The sequence below is a fragment of the Ictidomys tridecemlineatus genome, chromosome 9, assembly GCF_052094955.1.
Source record: "Ictidomys tridecemlineatus isolate mIctTri1 chromosome 9, mIctTri1.hap1, whole genome shotgun sequence".
NCBI classification, from domain to species: Eukaryota; Metazoa; Chordata; class Mammalia; order Rodentia; family Sciuridae; genus Ictidomys; species Ictidomys tridecemlineatus.
In genome coordinates this window covers 97,414,150-97,434,811 of record NC_135485.1, presented here as the reverse complement: position 1 = coordinate 97,434,811, position 20,662 = coordinate 97,414,150, and the positions used below count along the sequence as shown (strand labels likewise).

General features: G+C 33.9%; 1 protein-coding gene across 6 annotated transcripts in view; it reads right to left on the bottom strand.

The window, feature by feature from the left end:
- The window catches only part of Tbck (TBC1 domain containing kinase), a 215,916-nt gene that overhangs the window by 14,193 nt on the left and 181,061 nt on the right, over positions 1–20,662 (bottom strand). For 5 of the 6 annotated variants that reach the window (XM_040293008.2, XM_040293009.2, XM_078021843.1 and 2 more), the window contains one exon: positions 14,128–14,287. In XM_040293008.2, coding sequence (XP_040148942.1) covers positions 14,128–14,287 — 160 coding nt within the window. Of the gene's footprint in view, positions 1–327; positions 11,272–14,127; positions 14,288–20,662 lie in introns of all 6 variants that reach the window. The other variant, XR_013426040.1, reaches the window with a different exon arrangement.

Genomic DNA, 20,662 nt, shown 5'->3' with positions numbered 1-20,662 from the left:
TTTGAGACCAAAGGCTAGGGAAAGAGCTCGAGCAAATATTGGAAGCATAGAGAGCTAAAGAGAGAAGGGTGTCATGATCTGAAATTTTATATTCTCAGGTTCAAGGTCAAATGGCCAAATTCTAATACAAGGTAAAAGTATTAGTAGGTAGGGCCTCTGGGAGGTGATGAGGCCTTGGGGTCAGAGCACTCATAAATGGGATTAGTACCCCTTCTCCATATATATATTTTTTTGTAGTACTCGAACTCAAACCCAAGGCTTTGTGCACTCTACTACTGAGCCATACCCCAGCCCTGGTGCCCTTATAAGAGAGACTACAGAGCTTACTTGCTATTTCTGCTATGGAAGGTCAGAGACAAGATGGCCATCTATGAACAAGGATTTGGTCCTATCAGATAACAAATCTGCAGAATCTTGGGATTCTTAGTGCACAATTGTGTGACAAGCCAAACCAGAACTGTGAAAAAAATTTGTATTGTTATAAGCCCCCAGCTTATGATATTTTGTTACAACACAATAATGGACAAGGACAAAGGGACTGCCAAAAGGTAAAGGATCCCAGCAATCACTACAGTATCATAAAACGTGGGAGTAGATGGAGTAAAGCTTTATATTACACAGCACAAATTAACACTCAATCTAATATTGAAAGGCCAAGTAACAGTGGTGTCCTGGTAAGTGTAAATGAGCAAAATTGGACTATTATTTTTAAAAATAGCTGCTACAGCATGCCTTACAGTGAATCTGATCATTTTCAGCTGAAAAATACATGTGAGATTTTAAATTATGCCATGTATAAATAGCATTAGATCACTGTTTAGTCATAGGATATCCATAAAAATCATCTTTCATCTAGGTTTCTGAATCAAACATTATTCAGAAAAATATGTGTATGTGTATATATATGTGTGTTTATGCATATATAATATATATATATATATATATATATATACACACACACACACACACACACACACACACACACACACATATGTATACACACGTGCGCGCAGGGACCCACACTATACAGATATAATGTTTCCTAGTTTTTTGGGTTTGTTTTATTTTATTTTATTTTATTTTATTTTGAGAGAGAGAGAGAGAGAGAGAGAAAGAGAGAGAGAGAGAGAGAATTTTTTTTTAATATTTATTTTTTAGTTTTTGGTGGACATAACATCTTTATTTGTATGTGGTCCTGAGGATCAAACCTGGGCTGCACGCATGCCAGGCGAGCGCGCTACTGCTTGAGCCACATCCCCAGCCCCGGGATTGTTTTATTTTAAAGGAAAGAATAACAACAGCTTATATGATAGTAACTGGACATCATATTCAGATGAATATTTCTTCTAAGGATAAAAGCATTGATTTTGTGCTGAGAATATAACATTCTAAGAGTAAGATAGACTATCCTTAATATTTTCCAAAGGGTTGACAAGACAAAGTGAGAAGTAAGGATTCTTTCCATTTCTTACATAACCTTTGAATGTGGTACACTGTCAGGGATATCTATCTCTTTGGTCTCATAATCACAAAATACAATCTAGAAAGAGTTAATGATTCTTAAGAAAAGTCTTATGAGTTTCAGTGACTAAAACAACAATATTATGTTCACACATCTTCTTAAGGACATACTAAAGGCAGAAACACACAAAATGGGGCTTTTATTTAACTTTGGTCCACAATGTTGGCCAGTTTTCCAGTCTGGATCCTACGACTGTTTCATATGAGGAAGAAAATAACCAACTGACACAGTTATCATGCTACTGTAATTGTATTAAGTCATCATTCTCACTAAACATCCTAATTTTATTTTGGAAAATAAATGGTTACACTATGGAGTTTTGTCAAGCTGAGATGTGAGACTTTGACCTTGGGTTGAGAGTAGGGCAGTGTGGGGGAGCGGTTAATGGTTGCTATGGGTATCAAAACAAACCATACATTTTCTCCTAGATAGCATTTGATCAATGTTAAAAAATAACAATTTCCTTTAAATTGGAGCAACTTGCTTAAGGATATACAACGTCTTTTCCTATCTCTCTGTTCATTTAAAACATGACATGGATAGTAAACTATCTTAATTTATTGCTTTAATTCTCATACGTGACACAATTGTTCTCTGGGATTAATTCAGCACATTTTAGTTTTATAATAGTTATCTTTTATGGGAATTTCTATATATGTCATGCTGGCATATTTTCTCTGGGCGCACAGAGAATATAATTCCAGTTTAGCAATTTAAGGTGCAATTTCTCCTGTGAGAGTTGGAAAAAAAAAGATCATCTTTGCAATGAGACAAAAGTAAGCCTTAGCCATCAGTTTCTTTCAAATGTGATACCACTAAAACTAGATTGACTTTTAAGCTTGTTTTGATATAAAGCTCTTCTTATTCCCATAAACCAATAGATGTAACCTATATTGGTTTGGCTTATCAAAATAAGCTCAGCAACCAGGACCAGCACAAAATTGGATTCATCCTTGCAGCTGTAGTACATATTTCAGAGACTTAGAAGCCCACTTCACTTTCTTATCTGACTTTCCTTAAAGCTAATATAACTTTGCTCACAGCATATCTGGTTATGCTTGAATATACAACAGTCACTTTATTTAACCTTTAAGGAATAAGTGACAATGAGAACTACCAAGACTTAATTAAAATGCAGCTAAGGGGTCTGGGGTTGTGACTCAGCAGTAAAGTGCTCGCCTAGCATTGGCGAGGCCTGGATTCGATCCTCAGCATCACATAAAAACAAAAATAAAATAAAGATATTATGTCCAACTACAACTTAAAAAAAATTTTAAAAAAGACGCAGATAAGGCTCTGTTATAGGACCTTAATTAAACTAAGATCTTTGTAGTTCTTCTTTGCCCCATTCTGGAGAAAAGCAATGTTTTACCTAGATACCAAATGGCAGATCTGAAAGGTTTTCTAATGTATTTAATGTGGCAGCAAGATCAAATACAAAAAGGGAAGTGGTAATTGTAATGAAATTATCTCATTATAATACCCTGAGAAACAACTGTAATTACAAGAAATAGTTAATGATACATAATTTATTTTCTGATTATAGTTATTTAGGTACAGAGTACGCTATATTTCTCAGATCTGTTTTGTTATCTTATGTGAATTTAGACATTATATTCAATATATTTGGTCACTGTATAGCAATTATTTGTATTTGTAGTACAAAAGATACTCTGATCCTAGTTTATATGTCAAGACAAGTGATTCATTCTTTCTTTCTTAGAGTAGTTCAATGATTTTGCCACTTCTTATATTCAATATTGAAAGCCTTTTTTTTAAAATTGGGCTATACTTCATTTTATATTTTTATTTTCTGGATTTCAGAGTGGTTATTTTACCAGGTCTTAATAGATGACATAAAGCTAGAAAAATTATAAGCAGTGTCTACTTTTTATAAACAAACAATTTCCAAGTCAAAATATGGATCTGACATAAAAATAATAAACATGTACAATGATAATTTGCAACTGCACTGACTAGAATTGGTACTTCTGCTTCCTTTTCACAGCACTGAACTGTGGCTTTCTTAATCTTTAAAAATAGGACACTGCCAACTGCAATGTACTAATTTCAACGTAGAAGAAAAGCTGCTACTTGCTTGGAAATCACTTAAAGCAACATGAAAGTTTCTCCACAAGTGTCTCACCAAAAATTGTCGGATTCAGGTGAATTGGTGATAGATAGTGAGATGGGCTCAACATATCACACCCTAGAGTCTATTTTTTAAAAATTGGGGCAATATGGATAACATAAACTTTGACATTTTAAAAACTTTTAGGTGCAAGATTCAGGGTCATTAAGTACATTCATGATGCTATCCAATCATCAACACAATTTATTTCCAAAGTTTTTCCATCATTCCAAATAGAAACTCTATACTCATGAAAGACTTATTCCCATTCTTTCCTCTTCTAGCCACTGGTAACCATTAATCTACTTTCTGTCTCTGAGTTTCACTTATTTTATATAAACTGAATCATAAGAATTTTTGTCCTTGTGTTTGGTGTATTTTATTTAGCCAGGGTTCATCCATGTTGTAGCATGAGTCAGAACTTCATTATTTCATGGCTGAATATTATGTTTTATTTATATAACATATATTAATTCATTAGTCTATTGATAGACACTTGGGTTTGCCTATCTTTTGACAACTATCAATACTGTTTTCCACAATGGCAATACTAATTTATATTTCTTCTGACAATATGCTACTATGAACATTGGTATACAAATATGTATTTGTGTCCCTGTTTTCAATTGCTGGGTTGTATGATACATCTGTTTTCTTTCTAGAGAACTTGATACAAGTTTCCTGTGGAAGATACATCACTTCATATGTTCACGGTAGCAATTCACCAGTGTTCCAATTTCTCCCCTACCCCTTTTTTTGCCAATTCTTGAGTATGAAGTGGTGTCTTATTGTGGTTTTGATTTACATTCTCTAATGACAACTACATTGAGTATCTTTCCCTAATGACAGCTATTATGAGTATCTTCATATGTGCTATTGGCTGTTTGTATATCTTCTTTAGAGAAATATCTACTCAAGTTCTTTGTTCATTTTTAAATTTAATTATCTTTCTGTGGTTATATTGTAGAAGTTGTTAGTATAAATACTACTGATTTTTGAACAGATTTTTGTATTCTGATATTAAATACTTATCAGATGATTTATAAATATTTTTGCCCATTTTGTGTACTATCTTTTCACTTACTTGATAGTTACTTTGAAGCACAGGTTTTTATTTTTAGTGGTGTAAATTTTATTTATTTATTTTTGTCTGTGGTTTTGGTGTCATGTTTAAGAAACAGGGCCAAAACCAAAGTCATAAAGATTTATCTCCATTTTTTTTCTGCTAAGAATTTTTATAGGTTAAGCTCTTAAATTTAAGTATTTCATTCATTTTTAAGTTTTTTTTTTTGTATAAGATCAAGAAGGGTCCAACTGTGTTCTTTTGCCTTGTATATTTAGTTGTTTGAGTACCATTAATTGAAAAGACTACTGTTTTTTCATGGAATAGTCTTGGCACCTTTGTCAAAAATTGATTTTCCATAGATGTGAGGGTTTATTTCTGGGCTTTCAATTTAATCCTACTGGTCTATATGTCTATCATTATGTCTGTATCAAATTGTTTTGATTCCTCAAGGTTTGTATTAAGTCCTGAAATTGGAAAATGTGAGTCTTCTGATTTGTCATATGAAGATCAAGATTGTTTTGTCTCTTCTGGTCCCTAGAAATTCCATATGAATTTTAGAATGAGCTTTTCCATTTCTGCAAAAAACATTGTTGGGATTTTAAGAGTGCATTAAATGTGCACATTGCTTTGAATAGCAATGTCATCACAACAATATTAATTTGTTTTTCTGTGCCTGGCTTATTTCACGTAACATAAGGATTTCCAGTTCCATTCATATTGTTACAAATGACAGTATTTCATTTTTTTTATTTAATCATATTTGATTGTGTATATGTACCACATTTTCTTCATCCATTCATCAGCTGATGAATGAACACTGTTTTTATTTCTTGACTATTGTCAAAAGTGTTACAAATGAACACGAACATGCAGATGTCTCTTTGACATACTGATTTCATTTCATTTGGCTATAATACCCAGGAGTGAAATTCTAAACCAGATAGCAGTTTTTTGAGGAACCTCCGTACTGTTTTCCACATGGCAATACTAATTTATATTTCTTCTGACAGTATGCAAGGGTTGCCTTTCCTCCACATCCTCACCAGCACTTATTATCTTCAGTCTTTTTGATGGCAGACATTCTTAGTGGGTGAGATGATGTCTCATTGTGGTTTTGATTTGCATTTCCTTGATAAGTTAGTGATGCTGAACAATTTTTCATGTACCTGTTGGTCATCTATATATTTTCTTTTGAAAAATGTATGTTTAAGCCCATTGCCCACTTTAAAAAATATTTTTATTTTTGGCATTGGGTTATATATTCTGGATATCAGCCTCTTATTAGATGTATAGGTTGCAAATCTTTTCTCCCATTCTGTAGGCTCTCTCTTCACTGTTGGTTGTTTCCTTTCCTATGTAGATGTTCTTTGATTTGATGCAATCACCTTTGTCCATTTTTGCTTTTGTATCCTATGCTTTTGGAATCTTATCAAAAAAATCCTGAACCACCAATGTCCTGAGGTATTATCCTGTTTTCTTCTTCTGTAATCCATTTTGAATTAACTTTTGTAACTGGTAATAGAGACAGATTTTCAGTCTTCTGTATGTAGATGTCTAATTTCCCCAGCACTATTTATTGAAGAAACTATCCTTTCTTTAATGTGCATGTTTACACCATACTGGCTGTGGAAGTAGCAGTTCCCTTCTAGGATCTCTATTCTGTTCCAATGGTCTATGTGTCTGTTTCTGTGTTTTTTCTTTTTTTGATCATGGATTTTATTTATTATACATAGTCACCTTGTGGCAACCTTTTTTGCTAAATAGATAAAATAGAATAAAAATAAAGTGGTCAGGGTAAATGTACAATCAGAAAATGAGTCCAGCAGGAGACTCAGTACAGTTGTTAAAAATGATCTCAAATTTGACTTTAAGCTTCTAGCAGCCACAGCTAAGAAGAAAACATACTAGTTACAAGATTCCTAACAACAGTTACTTTGGTGTTTTGGCTTAAAAAAAGATGTGAATCAAACCTTGATTTTTTAAAAAAATTTTTATTCATTTATTTATTTTGTATTTTTTTGTTCTTTTTTATATATACATAACAGTATATTTTGACATACTATACATACATAGAGTAAAACTTCCAATTCTTGGGGTTGTACATGATGTGAAGTTACACTGGTCATGTATTCATATATGAACACAGGAAAGTTATGCTATTATGCTATTTTGATTACTAAAGCTTTGTAGCATATTTTGAAATCAGTCATGCACCCTGATTTGTTCTTTGTGCTCAAGATGGCTTTAGCTATTCAGTGTGTGTGTGTGTGTGTGTGTGTGTGTGTGTGTGTTTCCATATAAATCTTAGTATTTTTTTGTGTAGTTCTGTGAAGAATGCCATTGGTATTTTGATGGAAATTATACTAAATCTGTATATTACTTTGGGTAGTATGGACATTTTAACAATATTGATTCTTCTAATACATGAACATAGATTTCCTTCAACTTTGCGTCATCTTCAGTTTTTTTCAGTAGTGTTTTATAATTCTCATTGCAGAGGTCTTCATGTATTTAGCTCAATTTATACCTAGTTTTTTTTTTTTAAATAGCTGTCATATGTGGTTTTGCTTTCCTGATTTTTGTTTCAGATAATCTGCTATTGGAATATAGCAACACCAGTGATTTTTTAATGTTGATTTTGTATCTTGCAACTTTGCTGAATTCATTAATTAGTTCTAAGAGCTTCTTTTTTATTTTGGGGGTGTTTTATATGTGATCATATATATTGCAAAATAGTGATTGCAGATAGTGACAAGTTCATTTCCTCTTTTCCAATTTGGATACCTTTTATTTTGCTCTTCTGCTTGACTGATCTGGCCAGGACTTCCAGCAATGTGTTGAATAAAAGTATGGAAGTGGGCATCCTTTTGTTCTAGATTTTACAAAGTTTTCAGCCTTCCTCCCTTCAGTATTTCAGGTGTTGGCTTATTATAAAGGGCCTTTATTATGACACAGAGGTACTTTACCACTGAGCTACATTCCCCAGTCCTTTTTATTTCAAGGCAGGGTCTCACTAACTGGGTTAGGGCCTTACTAAACTGCTTAGTAAGGTCTTTAAATTGCAATCCTCCTGCTTCAGCTTCCTGAGCTACTAGGATTACAGGTGTGTGCCACTGTGTCTGACAAGGCATATGTTTCTATACCTAATTTGTTTAGCATTTTTATTATAAAGGGATGTTGAATTTTGTCAAATGCCATTTCTATATCTAGAAAATCACATGGTTTTTGTCCTTGATTCTGTTGATGTGGTATGTCACATTTATTGATCTATGGATACTGAACCTTGCTTATATCCCTGGGGTGAATCCCACTTAATAATGGGAAATAGCCTTTTAAAATATGCTATTGGATTTGTTTTGCTAATATTTTGTTGAGAATTTTTGCATCTATATTCACAAGACATTGGTCTGTTGTTTTCTTTTTTGGTCTTTGTATCAATGTAATGCTGGCCTCACAGAATGCATTTGAAAGAATTATTTGCTGTTAGGTCATATGTGGAAACAAGAGAGGAAAAAAAAAAAGAGAAAGGTGGAGGGACGCAGAATCTCAAGAAAATCAAAGGAAGATCAGTAGAGAAAGGTCCCAGCTGAGGGAAAGGGGAAATACTGGTAAAAAAAATATTGGCCAAATGTTAGATTGTGTGCATGTATGAAAGTGACAACAAATTCCACAATTATGTACAACTATAATGCACCAATTAAAAAATTCCTTCCTCTTCTTTTTTTTTGAGAATTACCATTAGTTCTTCAAATGTTTGTAAGAATTTATCAGTGAAGTTATCTGTTGAAAAATGTTTTTTAGTGATGATTCCTTCATCACTAAAAAACATTTTTTTATGGGTACTTATTATCAGATCTAGTTCTTCATACTTAAGTCTTGGTAAAATTTGCAAGTAGGAATTTGTCCATTTCTTCTAGGTTATTGAATTTGTTGGCATATTATTCATAATAATCTAATAACTTTTGTGTTTCTCTGGCATCAGTTGTAGTATCTTTTAATCTGATTTTATTTCATTCTCATCTCTTTTTCTTAGTCTAGGTAAGGGTTTGTATATTTTGTTTATCTTTTCAGTAAACTGGCTTTTTGTTTCATTGATATTTTGTAGTTTTTTAAGTCTCTTTGTCCTTTATTTCTGCTGATTTTCACTAATGCTTTCTTTCTACTAATTCTGGTTTGTTGCTGTTTTTTTTAGTTCCTTGACATGCAGTGATAATTTTCTGCCTTTTTGATGTAGGCATTGATTGCTAAAATGTCTTCTCTTAGTACTACTTTTGATATATCCCATAGTTTTGGTATATTGTTTCCACTTTCATTTGTTTCAAGATTTTTTATTGGTACATTATCATTATACATAATAATGGGATTCAGTATGCTATTTTTGTACAAACACATAATTTGATCACATTCCCTAGTACCTTGTTTTTCCAAGACACCCCAATGCCTGGGTTTACTTTCTCTACTGATCTCCCTTTGATTATTTTTAATTAGTGCATTAATATATAAAAGTGAAATTTGTTGTGGTATAATCATACTCATCTGGCAATAATTCACTGCTTAAGGCTGGGGGATGGGTAACAGAGGCAGGCCTTTGGCTTCATAGCTGCATTGTGTCAGGAGAACAACAGGTGTGCCCTTGGCACATGCAAGCATGGAAATGATATAGGTCAAAATTTATATGTCTTGCCAGCACAATGATCTCTCTAATGCCAGGCCTGATCTATAGGTTCTGTGAGCTGTGACCTGTGTACAGGGCCTTTCTTCAGTTTCTGTTGCATGCTGGGTATCACTTGGTGTGCCTGGCATTGAGCTTCAAAACAATGCCTTGTGCTAGCTTTCATATCTGGCTCCCCATCAGTTGTAGCCTTGTTTCCTGCTCTGCTACCCAAGGCAATGCCTAATGCAGTTTCAGGGGCTCAGTCCATGAGTATTGGAATGGTGGTTGAGGTCAAAGGGCTTTGCCCAGCAATGGGTGTCATCATGGCAAGCCTGGTAGTGGGTTTCACGTCTAAGGCCTGGATGTAATTCTGTCTCCTTCACCATTGGGCTGCTTGGAGTCAGGGGAAAGGCTTCTGTGGGTAATTCTTTCTTTCCTGCCTTATTCAATAACATTTTCATTTTGTTATACTAAAAGCAGGCACTATGGTCTCTCTCCCAATTTCCTCAGCTCTTGTGATGGTGGTTTGGTACATGCATAGCTTTTTTCAACATGATGTGCCTACAGGAAGATGATCAATAAGAGGATCTTACTCAGCTGCTTTCTCGCTGTGACCCTCAGTAAATATAAATACAACTGATCTTTTTTGCATGTGTTCTTTTTTTTTAGTGTGTTGATTTTGTTATCTTCAAACTTTGCTGGATTCATTTATTCTAATAGTCTTATATCTGTGTGGGTGCATTCTTGGAGTTTTCTCAATACAAAATCATGTCTTATGCAGAGTAAGCTTTAATTCTTTCATTCTGTATTGGTTTGGACAATGTCCCTCTAAAATGCATGTCTTTTCTAGGATATCAGAATGTAACCTTATTTGGAATTGGGTAGGTCCCTATATGAGGTCATACTGGAGTAGAGTGGGCCCTTAATTTAACTGGCATCCTTATAAGAAAGAGAAGAAATATTGAGATAGACTACACTGAGAGAATACTACCTGATGGCAGTCAAGAGATTATATAGCTACAAATCAAGGAAAAACAAGTATTGCTGGTCATGACCAGAAGCTAGGAAAAAGCAAGAAATGTTTCCATTCGGAGTCTCTGAGGAAACATACCTCTGCTAACATCTTGATTTTAGCCTTCTAGTATCTAGAATTATGAGAGAATAAATTTCTCATGTTTAAAGCCATCTAGTTTGTGGTAAAAGTAACTTATATTCCAGTTTGAAAAAAATATTATCTTGCCTTATTCCTCTGGCCAGAATAAAAAAAAATACTTTTTAAGACCTTCCAATAAGTTGAGGAAGAGGAAACACTTTTAAATTATGCTGTGCCAGCATTAGTCTGATACCAAACTCAGATAAAGAAAGGAAACTATAGACTATAGTCTATGAATACTGGTGCAAAAATCCTAAAGGAAATATTAGGGAGTACATTTAGCAGTATATTTAAAGGATTATAGACCATGACCAATTGGAGGTTATGGTAGGAATACAAGGTTTAACATTGATAAATATCAATTGTTATAATAGACAACATTAATAGAAGGAAGTGAAGAAAACATTCAATTGTTCATAATATGAAATCAGTACTTGACAAAATTCAATATTGTTTAAGGCCAAAAACACTGAACAAACTAGAAACAGAGGGGAACTTCCGCAACATGATAAAAACCACAAATGAAAAAAACAAGCTAACATCCTACTCAATGGTGAAGATTGAAAGCTTTTTTCCTGAGGTTAGGAAGGAGACAAGGATGTCCTCTTTCACCACTTCTATTCAACACAGTACAGTTTCTACTTGTTTCTTTTTCTTTTTGCTTGTTTTTTGTTATTTCTGTGGTGGGATGAAAGATTAGGGCTGCTTACTCTGTTATTTTGTTGATGTACTCCCAAATTCGAAGCTTTTTAGAAACAACATACATAAAATAGCATTCATTAAATTCACAGTATGCAAATAACAGTACTAGAGAATAAAATTAATAGCTGTTGTTAATTGAGTGATTACTAGTATCAGACTCTTCAATAAACTTTATATGCCTAACTCAAAATCTTCCAAAACATGCTGTGAGGTAGTTATAATTCTAATTTTCTTTTTATAATTGGCAACTTAGGTCATATTATTAACACAAATTAACAAAACTAGTAAGAAACAGAACAGGACAACTAATCTAGACTGAACAACAACAAAAATCCATGTGTTTAAATACTTAATAAACCCTTGTGATAAACTTACAAAGAGATTAATTACAAAAGTGTAGGTGGGATGAGACCCATAGGGACAGTGAAGTTATAGTAAAAGCAGAGCTATTATTGCCACCTCTAGAGCCAAAGGGTATTGACCAGGGGCTAATTCAAGAGTTGTAGAGAGAAGTGTTATCTTTCAGTAGAAGGACACAGCCAACCTGAGATAATTTTTTCAAAAATATTTTTTTAGTTGTAGATGGACACAATATTTATTTGTTTGTTTATTTATTTATTTTTATGTGTTATTGAACCTAGTGCCTCATGCATGTGAGATGACCTACAACCCCATTTTGACAGAGGATTTAGGGGGATAAATATCCTGATCTCTCTCCGTCCCATAATCTATTAGACCTCCCAATTGGCTGAATAACTAGACTCCAGAATACATGAAAGTTGGTCCTGACAGGTGAGGGGTGATAAATGGTGGAGAATGGATTTGTGATGGGAAGTGGGGGAAAAGACTAAGATATCCAGAACAACCACGAATACTCAATCAATATGAATTCCAATCAATATGCTTTAAATTAAGATGCTTCTAATTTAGTGGGGAATTTTGGTAAATTAATACAGAGCTTAACAGTTGATAAAAATATGAAACAGTATAATAAATATCTAAACTTCTCTTCAATCCTATGATCAGAAAAATTATTAAAAATACATTTCTAAACAAATATACAAAACTGCTTATCAAAAATGATTTCCTGATATAGTTCAGTGGTAGCATGTGCAAGGCCCTAGGCTCAAACCCCGGCACTACAAAGGAAAAAAATAATGATGATTTCCTGTTGTTGGACTGAAGTGTTAATAGCTATGCATATGATTTTTTTTCTGTCATCACTGTCTACAAGTATGAGTCAGAATGGAGGATGTGAAAAAGGAACTGTTTGATAACACCTGGCTTCTGATAAACATAACAGTGATTTATTTATTTAGAATGTGATGGTTCATTTATTACTTGACATATATTTTTATTATTTCATCTGAATACTCATGCTACCAGGCATCCTTCATATGTTGAAGTTCAGTGTCTTGTATATAATACAAGATAAATATTTTTAACTTTGTGTTTAATGACATGAGTTGTCTACAGACACACATATATAATATACATACATGTACATATAAACACACACATGTGTATATACACATACACCTTTTCACTTTTATGGTAAAATTAGAATAAGCACAACTTGAGGTTAATATAATGATTAGGATGTTTAGGAGCATGTAGAAGCTGGGTGGTACCCTTATTCTTTCTGTCCAGGGAAGTACAGGTTTTTATTTGATAAATTTGGGAAGGCTCAGTCGTGTTCTTTCATTGAGAAAAACTGCCCGGAGGGAACAACTGCCTTTGCTGTTTTCCCAGGAGCATCTTTTTTCTTCTTTTTAGAAAAGGGGCCTTCAATCAGTTCAACATTGCCATACCTAGATATGTTTTCTGCCTACTTCTGGGTGTTTTTCCCCATCCTGTTTAGCTCTCATATTAAGCTATAGTCTCTAACATGTCCTTTATTAAAAATGTGATACTTTTGGCCTTCATATCTACTGTTTTATTTTTCAATTTGCTTATAATATAGCCATGGGACAGCAAGGCCATTTTATTGTTTCATATATTTCTTAAATCAGCAAGTAGATATCCTTCCTGACTCCTCTTCATCAAAAAAAAAAAAATTGAGTCTCTAATAACCAAAACTCCCAAACCTAGTAAATTCTACTGATTAGCTTTCAGAGCCTACACTCTAGCCCTTCTGTTTTTCCACAATGGAGAAAATTCTAGCTACATGTTTGCAATTTCAGAAAGCAATTAACAAATACCCCCCTCAGCACCACACATGCATGCATGCGTGTGCACACACACATACACGCACACAAATCCCTCAAAAACCTGTGCTCTCATATTAATTTGTTTTTTTGCTACTCTAATATCTGAATCTGGCTAATTTTATTTTATAAAGAAAAGTTTAATTAACTCACAATTTTGGAGTCTGATGTCTAAAAAGCATAGTGTCAGCCCTAGTGAGTGCCCTAGGAATGTGTGTAGAGTAATGGATCACATTTCAAAATTGGAGTTGGAGACTCAGTAGGATCCCATAATCCTTTCTTTCTAAGAGCATGACCAAAGGACCCTCCCACTAGTTCCCACATCTTTTTTTTTTTTTTTTTGTGGTGCTGGGTATTGAACCCAGGGCCTTGTGCATGTAAGACAAGCAGTCTATCAACTTAGGTATATCCCCAGCCCCTAGTTCCCATATCTTAAAAGTCAGATCTCTCACTATCACCATACTAAGACCAAGTTAATATATATGAACTTTTGACAAATGGCATCTAAACAACAGAAGTTAACTTACTATGGGTCCTCATGTTGAAAACTAAGGGAAAAAGAATCTAGACAGATCTTCAAAAGTCATTTCATTTATGACCAATTCCTGAAGAAACATGCTTTTAGACATCCTACGTGATAAACAGGTAAATAACTCATCATATATGCATATAACATTTCTGAGTATACTTACCTCAGCTGTGTGTTTTGCTACATGGCCCACGATAACAATGACCTTTCCCTTGAAGTTCTGAAGCATAGTGGTGTAAGGGCCCTGGGTAAGCTCTCCTTCTGCAGTGAATGCAGCACTGAATGGAATGTTGATGCTGCCTGAAATGTGACCTCGAACAAAACTGTACAGGTTAAATTAAGGAAAACATTTTTTTGTGTGCAGCTTGAGTGTCTCAAAGAACCAGAGGTAACTGGTTTGCAGAGATAGTACCAAACATCTCCATGCTCCCATGAATATTTTATTAAGTGAATTAAGTACCTCGAAGGGTAATAAAAAAAGTTAAATCTAAAAATGAGGTAGAAAAGAAAAAGAAAGACGACTAGCCAAGGACATAATGACATTCTTCCTTGTTAAATGAATTGTGAAAGCGATCCTGATGCAGCAAAGTGATGTTAGTCATAAGGATTTTACAATATTCACACCTTTCAGTTCATTATTACCTCTGTGCTTTATTTATTTTTTTTGTACCAGGGATTGCACTCAGGGGCACTCAACCCCTGAGCCACATCTCTAGCCTTTTTTATTTTGAGAAAGAATCTCACAAAGTTGTTTAGGACCTCTCTACATTGCTGGGGCTGGTTTAGAACTTGTGATCCTCTTGCCTCAGCCTCCCAAACCACTAGGATTACAGGTGTGTGCCACTATGTTTGGCTACTGTGATTAGAGTCTCAGGTCTAATGTGATACTGCAAGAGCCTATTCATTTTAGGCAAGCCATTGCTAAATGAGACTCAGGATTATAACAGGTAATTAGCACTAGTTGGAAACACTTTTATTGCTGTTTAGTTTCTCAAGAAAACTTAGCTCATGTTTTCATTACTTCCAATTTTATGCTCTCTGAATACTGAAGGTAGTGATGTTTTATTGTTTTTACACTCAAGAAGGGTTCTGATGGTCTTATTGACTATTAGGAATTAGGGGATCCATTAGCTTAAAATATTTAGAAATGTCATAAGATTTTAAAGAAAAAATACATGTTCCAGTAAATAATTAAAAAGTACAATTGAGCTGGGAATGGTGGTGCATGCCTATAATTCCATCTGCTCAAGAGGCTGAGACAGTAGGCTCTCAAGTTCAAAGCAAGCCTTAGCAATTTCGAGGTGCTAAGCAACTCAGTGAGACCCCATCTCAAACAAACCAACCAACAAACAAACTAGGGCTGGGGATATGGCTCAGTGGTAGAGTACCCCTGAGTGCAATCCCTGGTACCCACCTCCCCCCCCCAAAAAAAAAGTATAATTGAATAAAATGGAGCCTTGGAAAAGAAAAGGTGATTCTCTGTATAGAATTATAGAATAGAGAAAGATTTTCTTAAATACTCATTAATCAAATAAGTCTTCAAATAAAACAGCTGTGAACATTACTCTAAAAGAAATGTATATGATACTTGAATAAAAGTTAACTAGGCAAAGGGATGACATGGAAGTGGAATAGGGTGTGATAACTGAAAGACCTAGAAAATAACAAGAAAAAGGGGAATAATAACCCCTAGGGAGAAAGGAGAGCTGTGTGACCTGGGAGAGCCAGAAGGGCATACAATGGGCCCTGGGCTGAAACTTTCACCCTTTCCCAGCAACAATGGGTTTTGAACTTTTGCAACTGTTTTCCTGACTTAGGATTTGAACTTGCACAAATGTTCCTCCTGACTGCCCAACCTATGCAAATGATTCAAATCTCACTTGTTGTGATCCAAATCTCACTTAAACACTATAAAAATCAGACCCTTCCTGTAATCATTCACCATTTTCTTCTCTGAAAATGTGCCATTCTATGGCTTAATAAAGAAAGCTTGCTGATCTATTGAGGTTTGTTCCCATTTCGGTTATTTTTGCTTTCAATAACAATTTAGGCAGAAGTTTTTGTTTTATAGTGGGAAGATACATGGCCAATAAAGAGAAAGGCAGGAAGGCCACTGGCAGTGGAATTTAGAGAGCATGGAGGAGTACAGGTATGAGGGGCCTGGGAAAGGAGGGAGGGGCCAGATATGCAGGGCCTTGTTGATAATACTGGACTTTATTCTAAGAACAATGAAAAAGGATTTTAAGCAGAAAAGCTAAGTACTACATTTGCATTTAGGAGACTCTGTGGAGAAAAAAAGAGGAGTAAATATACAGACTAGTTTATAAGAAATTTAGGCAGTATCTTTTCCTTTTCTTGATTAGTGATGACTACCATGAAAGGAATTTGATGTGTTTAATAGTCATTTTCTCAAACTTCTACTTTCGTTATGTAAATTAATAGTTTTAAAACATTATGACACAAACAAGTAATATTTTCCCCCAAAATTCATCACACACATCACACAGAAGGGAGAAAACTTGGAATTATTTTTTGAAATGAGAATTTTTTCAATAACCCAAGAATTTGTAGTCATCTTTTACACTATTTTCTTTCTGTCTCCCTTATACTTTTCCTTTCTGTCATCAATGAAGAGTTAAAAAATTCCAAGCTTTAGTTCTCTAGAATGATGGGAAATAACATGTATGAGGCCCTGGATCCAATCCCCAACATTGGAAAAAAAATGATGGTGGAGATTGATCACATTTCATATATCTCAAATTTGCAGTTCAGCTGCTACTTCATTGCTTTTTTTTTTTTTTTTAAAGAAAAAGTTTGGCATTAATAATGAGAGAAACAACCATAAAATAGGTTCAGAAAAACGAAAAGATGGAATCAACATTGGAATTTCTGTGTATGTTGTTTAGTTAGAGTCTTCTAGCATGTGCAGAGAATTCATAACATTGGGAAGAATACCCTTAGACTTCATAAGCATTAGTTTCCCAAACATTTATAATTATTCAATACTCTCAACTGTAGTTCTCATGAATAGTAAAGACTTTATCCATGAATACAATTATCCTGACAGTACTTAAAAAAAAAGATAATACTTTTGTTTTTAGCAAAGGTATATCTTAAAATAAAAATTATGATAACCAAACCAAGAACCTGACAACTCATTTGTTCTCAGCAAATAGATCTATATCTGTCAGGTCTGAATCAATTGCTAGAGATAGTTTCTGTGTTTATGAAACAGCACTTATCAAGTGTGAACATCTTTTCTTTCTAGTGCTTTCACAGTAGCAAAAGCAATACAAATCTATACTAGTCAACTGCTGTGGCAGAAATGTTTATATTACCTGCTTGCTCCTCACTTTGTTTGAAAGAGCCCCAGCCACTGCCCTTTGTGAAAGGGTGAGCATAGGCTGTCATGTTTATATTAGATAACCCTGCCACCACCTTGGCTGACAGGATACTGGGGAGGGAGGGTGAAGGTAGACAGATAGCTTGTGTAGGCAGAGCCAATTCAATTCTTTTCCTTGAAAATCAGAAACAAAGGACAATGTTCAGGTTGTGTTAAGCTTTACAACGGAAGGTCATGTTGAGTACCTCTTGCATAAAATTTGTTCAGCCACATATTAGAAATTACAAGTCCTTTACTCTGAAGAAAAATTGTTTTAAAGCTAAATTCTGTAAATATTGGGTTTAAAAAAGTAGCCATGAATTTGTGGTTTCACTCTCATTTATGTTTTTAAAGAGGATGTTTGTCTAAACTGCCTTTTAGTCACTAGAAGTATGTCATAACTTGTTATTGCCCTAGAATTTACTGTTGGTTATGCTTTATATTTTTTAAAAGTATGGATTAAATGCTAAAATGCTTGATAAAATATGATGGCAATAGAATTGTTGGGAAGAGGAAAGTTAATATCCAAGACATAAAATTACTTAAGACCTTTGTTTGGTTATACTTTGGAAGACAAGACACAGAAGAAATAGCATTAACTAATAAATTCCCTTATTCTTAGTTTAGAATCAAAAAGTCCTGGAAAATATCTGAGCACTCATCCAAGAATCTTCTTTGTCATGAAACTTCTAGCACCTAAGAGACTAAGCATGAATGATTGCAGACAAAGTTGTTGAACCTCCAAGTTTTCTATCCTTAACAGCATGACTGGTAAGCAGTAGAGGAGAATGAGATTGGCCTAGTTACACATTAGTACAGTTTCATCCAATAGTTTTTTTTTTTTTTTGGTTTCTTTGTTTAAATTAGTTGGATAATGAAGAAGACAACTTCTGTCATTTAAGAATCCTTTGTTTTCTTCCTTAAAAATTTAGTTTCACTGCTTATAATTCAGATTCTTATGTGAAAGACATAATAAGAAGAAGCAGAACTTTTTAAGGTAATTTCTAAATATCTTAAAGATGATGACCAGATTATATTGCAAAGGTATGTAGCTGAATATTCTTTTCCCATATTTTTTGCAGGGGATATATTGGGACTAAACCTAGGGACACTTTACTACTGAGCCATATCTCTGGCTCTTTTTATTTTTTGATTTGAGACAAGGTCTCACTAAGTTGCCTAGGGCCTCACTAACTTGCTGGGGCTAGCTTTGAATTTACAATCCTTCTGCCTCAGCCTCCCAGTTGCTGGAATTACAACCTCCCACCATACCCAGCTACTTTTGAGTCCTTCATAATCACAATAAAATACTGTGCATATTATGTATTTTAAAAAGTGCATATTTTTATGTATTTTATATTAAATTAGAATAGTAAAATAGAACAGTGTTTCATATTTGGCAACTTCAAGTGATCATTCCTGGGCTAAATCTGATAAGGAGAGCAAAAGGACAGAAAATATGCATTGATAAGCTCTTTCTCTGTGAATTGGTTTCAATTCACTGTACTGATGTGAAAGACAAATATGTAAAGATTCTTTACAGCAAGATATTGTTGTGAAATGAATATGCAACATTACATATTTTAGGATTATGACTATAACTTCATTGCTTTCCTTATATTCTAGACAAAAAACGAAATTCTCCATTTTAACCTTTTGCATTTCAAAAAAAGCTATTTCATGTAAGCATAAACACAAAGAGGTTCTGTACTAAGTATACTTCTCAATAGCCAGGCACTAAGCTATTTACAAATTAAGAACTTATAAAGCTTCAGCTTCAAAATACCCAGTTTAGGATTATACAAGAAGTAGATGCAAAATTATTTATTTATTTTTGGTACTGGGGATTGAAACCAGAGGCCAAAGTATTATGTGGTGATTAGCCTCAATCATATATGCATCTTGATAATGTAATTCCAACAATGCCCACTATAATTTTCAGTTTGATTTTGGTAAAAATGACAATACCAATAAACAATAATTTTTAACTTTTCAGTGTCCAAGTGAAATTAGAAATTTTGATGAAATTATTGAAGGAATTAAAAATCATGATTAAAAAAGACAGCAGGAATTACAATTAACTCTCTACTATAAAAAATATAGTCTGAGTGCCCAAATTTAGCCCCAAAATCTGAAATATAAAATATTTCAAAATCTTAAAACTCTCACATGATATCACAAGTGGAAATTCCAAACCAAGAAACTTTGTTTCATGTACAAATTATTACACATATTGTATTAGGATATGTGTATAAACTGTATGTGAAATGTAAATAAATTTTATGTTTAGATTTGGATTCCATCCCTAAGAAATCTCATTATGTACAGATAAATTTCCAAAAAAAAAAATCTCAATCAAAACACTACTGGTACTGAGTATTTTGGATAAGAGATGTTTAATCTGTACTTATGAAATTATCCAGTTATTACAGCAGTTACTCAGGGTATTTGTACAAAGCTGTTTACTACTTTGTACGATAGGACACATTCCAATACACTCATGAGTTTTCTTTGATACATGGTGACCAGGCAATAAGCTATACCCTTCCAAAACTCCAGCTCTACATTCTATCTGGTAGACACTGCCAAAGAGCATTCAAGTGAGATTATAATAAAATTTTTCCACTTAATAAAACATGGTAGTCCCATGGACAAACAGATCTGAAAAAAATTTTTAAATTCATTGTTATAAAAGAATTGGGCTATCAGAATAGCATTAACAGGCAGGAATGGCATATATTATCTTCTAGGTTTCTAAGATATGAAGACTTTCTTGTATTCCTAAATCAGTCTATGTAATGCTACAGTAAGCAGATATACTATACTTTAATTAAGCAGATAGGAAAAAAATCAGTTTTATGAATGCTCATATTCCAGAAAGATTCTTCACTTTACCCAAAGATTTTTAAAATCCCTTTAAAAATCTCTCAAAATTCAACACAGAAATAATCTCATTTTTTCCTAAATCCTAAATGAACACAGTATTTTTGCTGGGTACCAAACTTAGTGACATCATACCTGTACAGATAAAGTACACCAATCTTGCCAGAGCAATTATGAAAGTGTACATACCTTTATGTAAGTTTGTTTGCTGTGCTAATTTTAATTAGTGTTATAAATCTTTAAGCCCTGAAGGCTATACTGTTAGTATATCAGTAGCCAAAAAAGGAAAACGGAATTAAACCCAGTTTCTCCATTCGTAATGTAACTAAACAATATTAACTGAAATAAAAATTGTTCAGATGTCATTTCCTTGCTAACTCTATTGTTGCAGTGTATTTGAATTGCATTCCCAGCCCCCAAATCCTCCATTTTT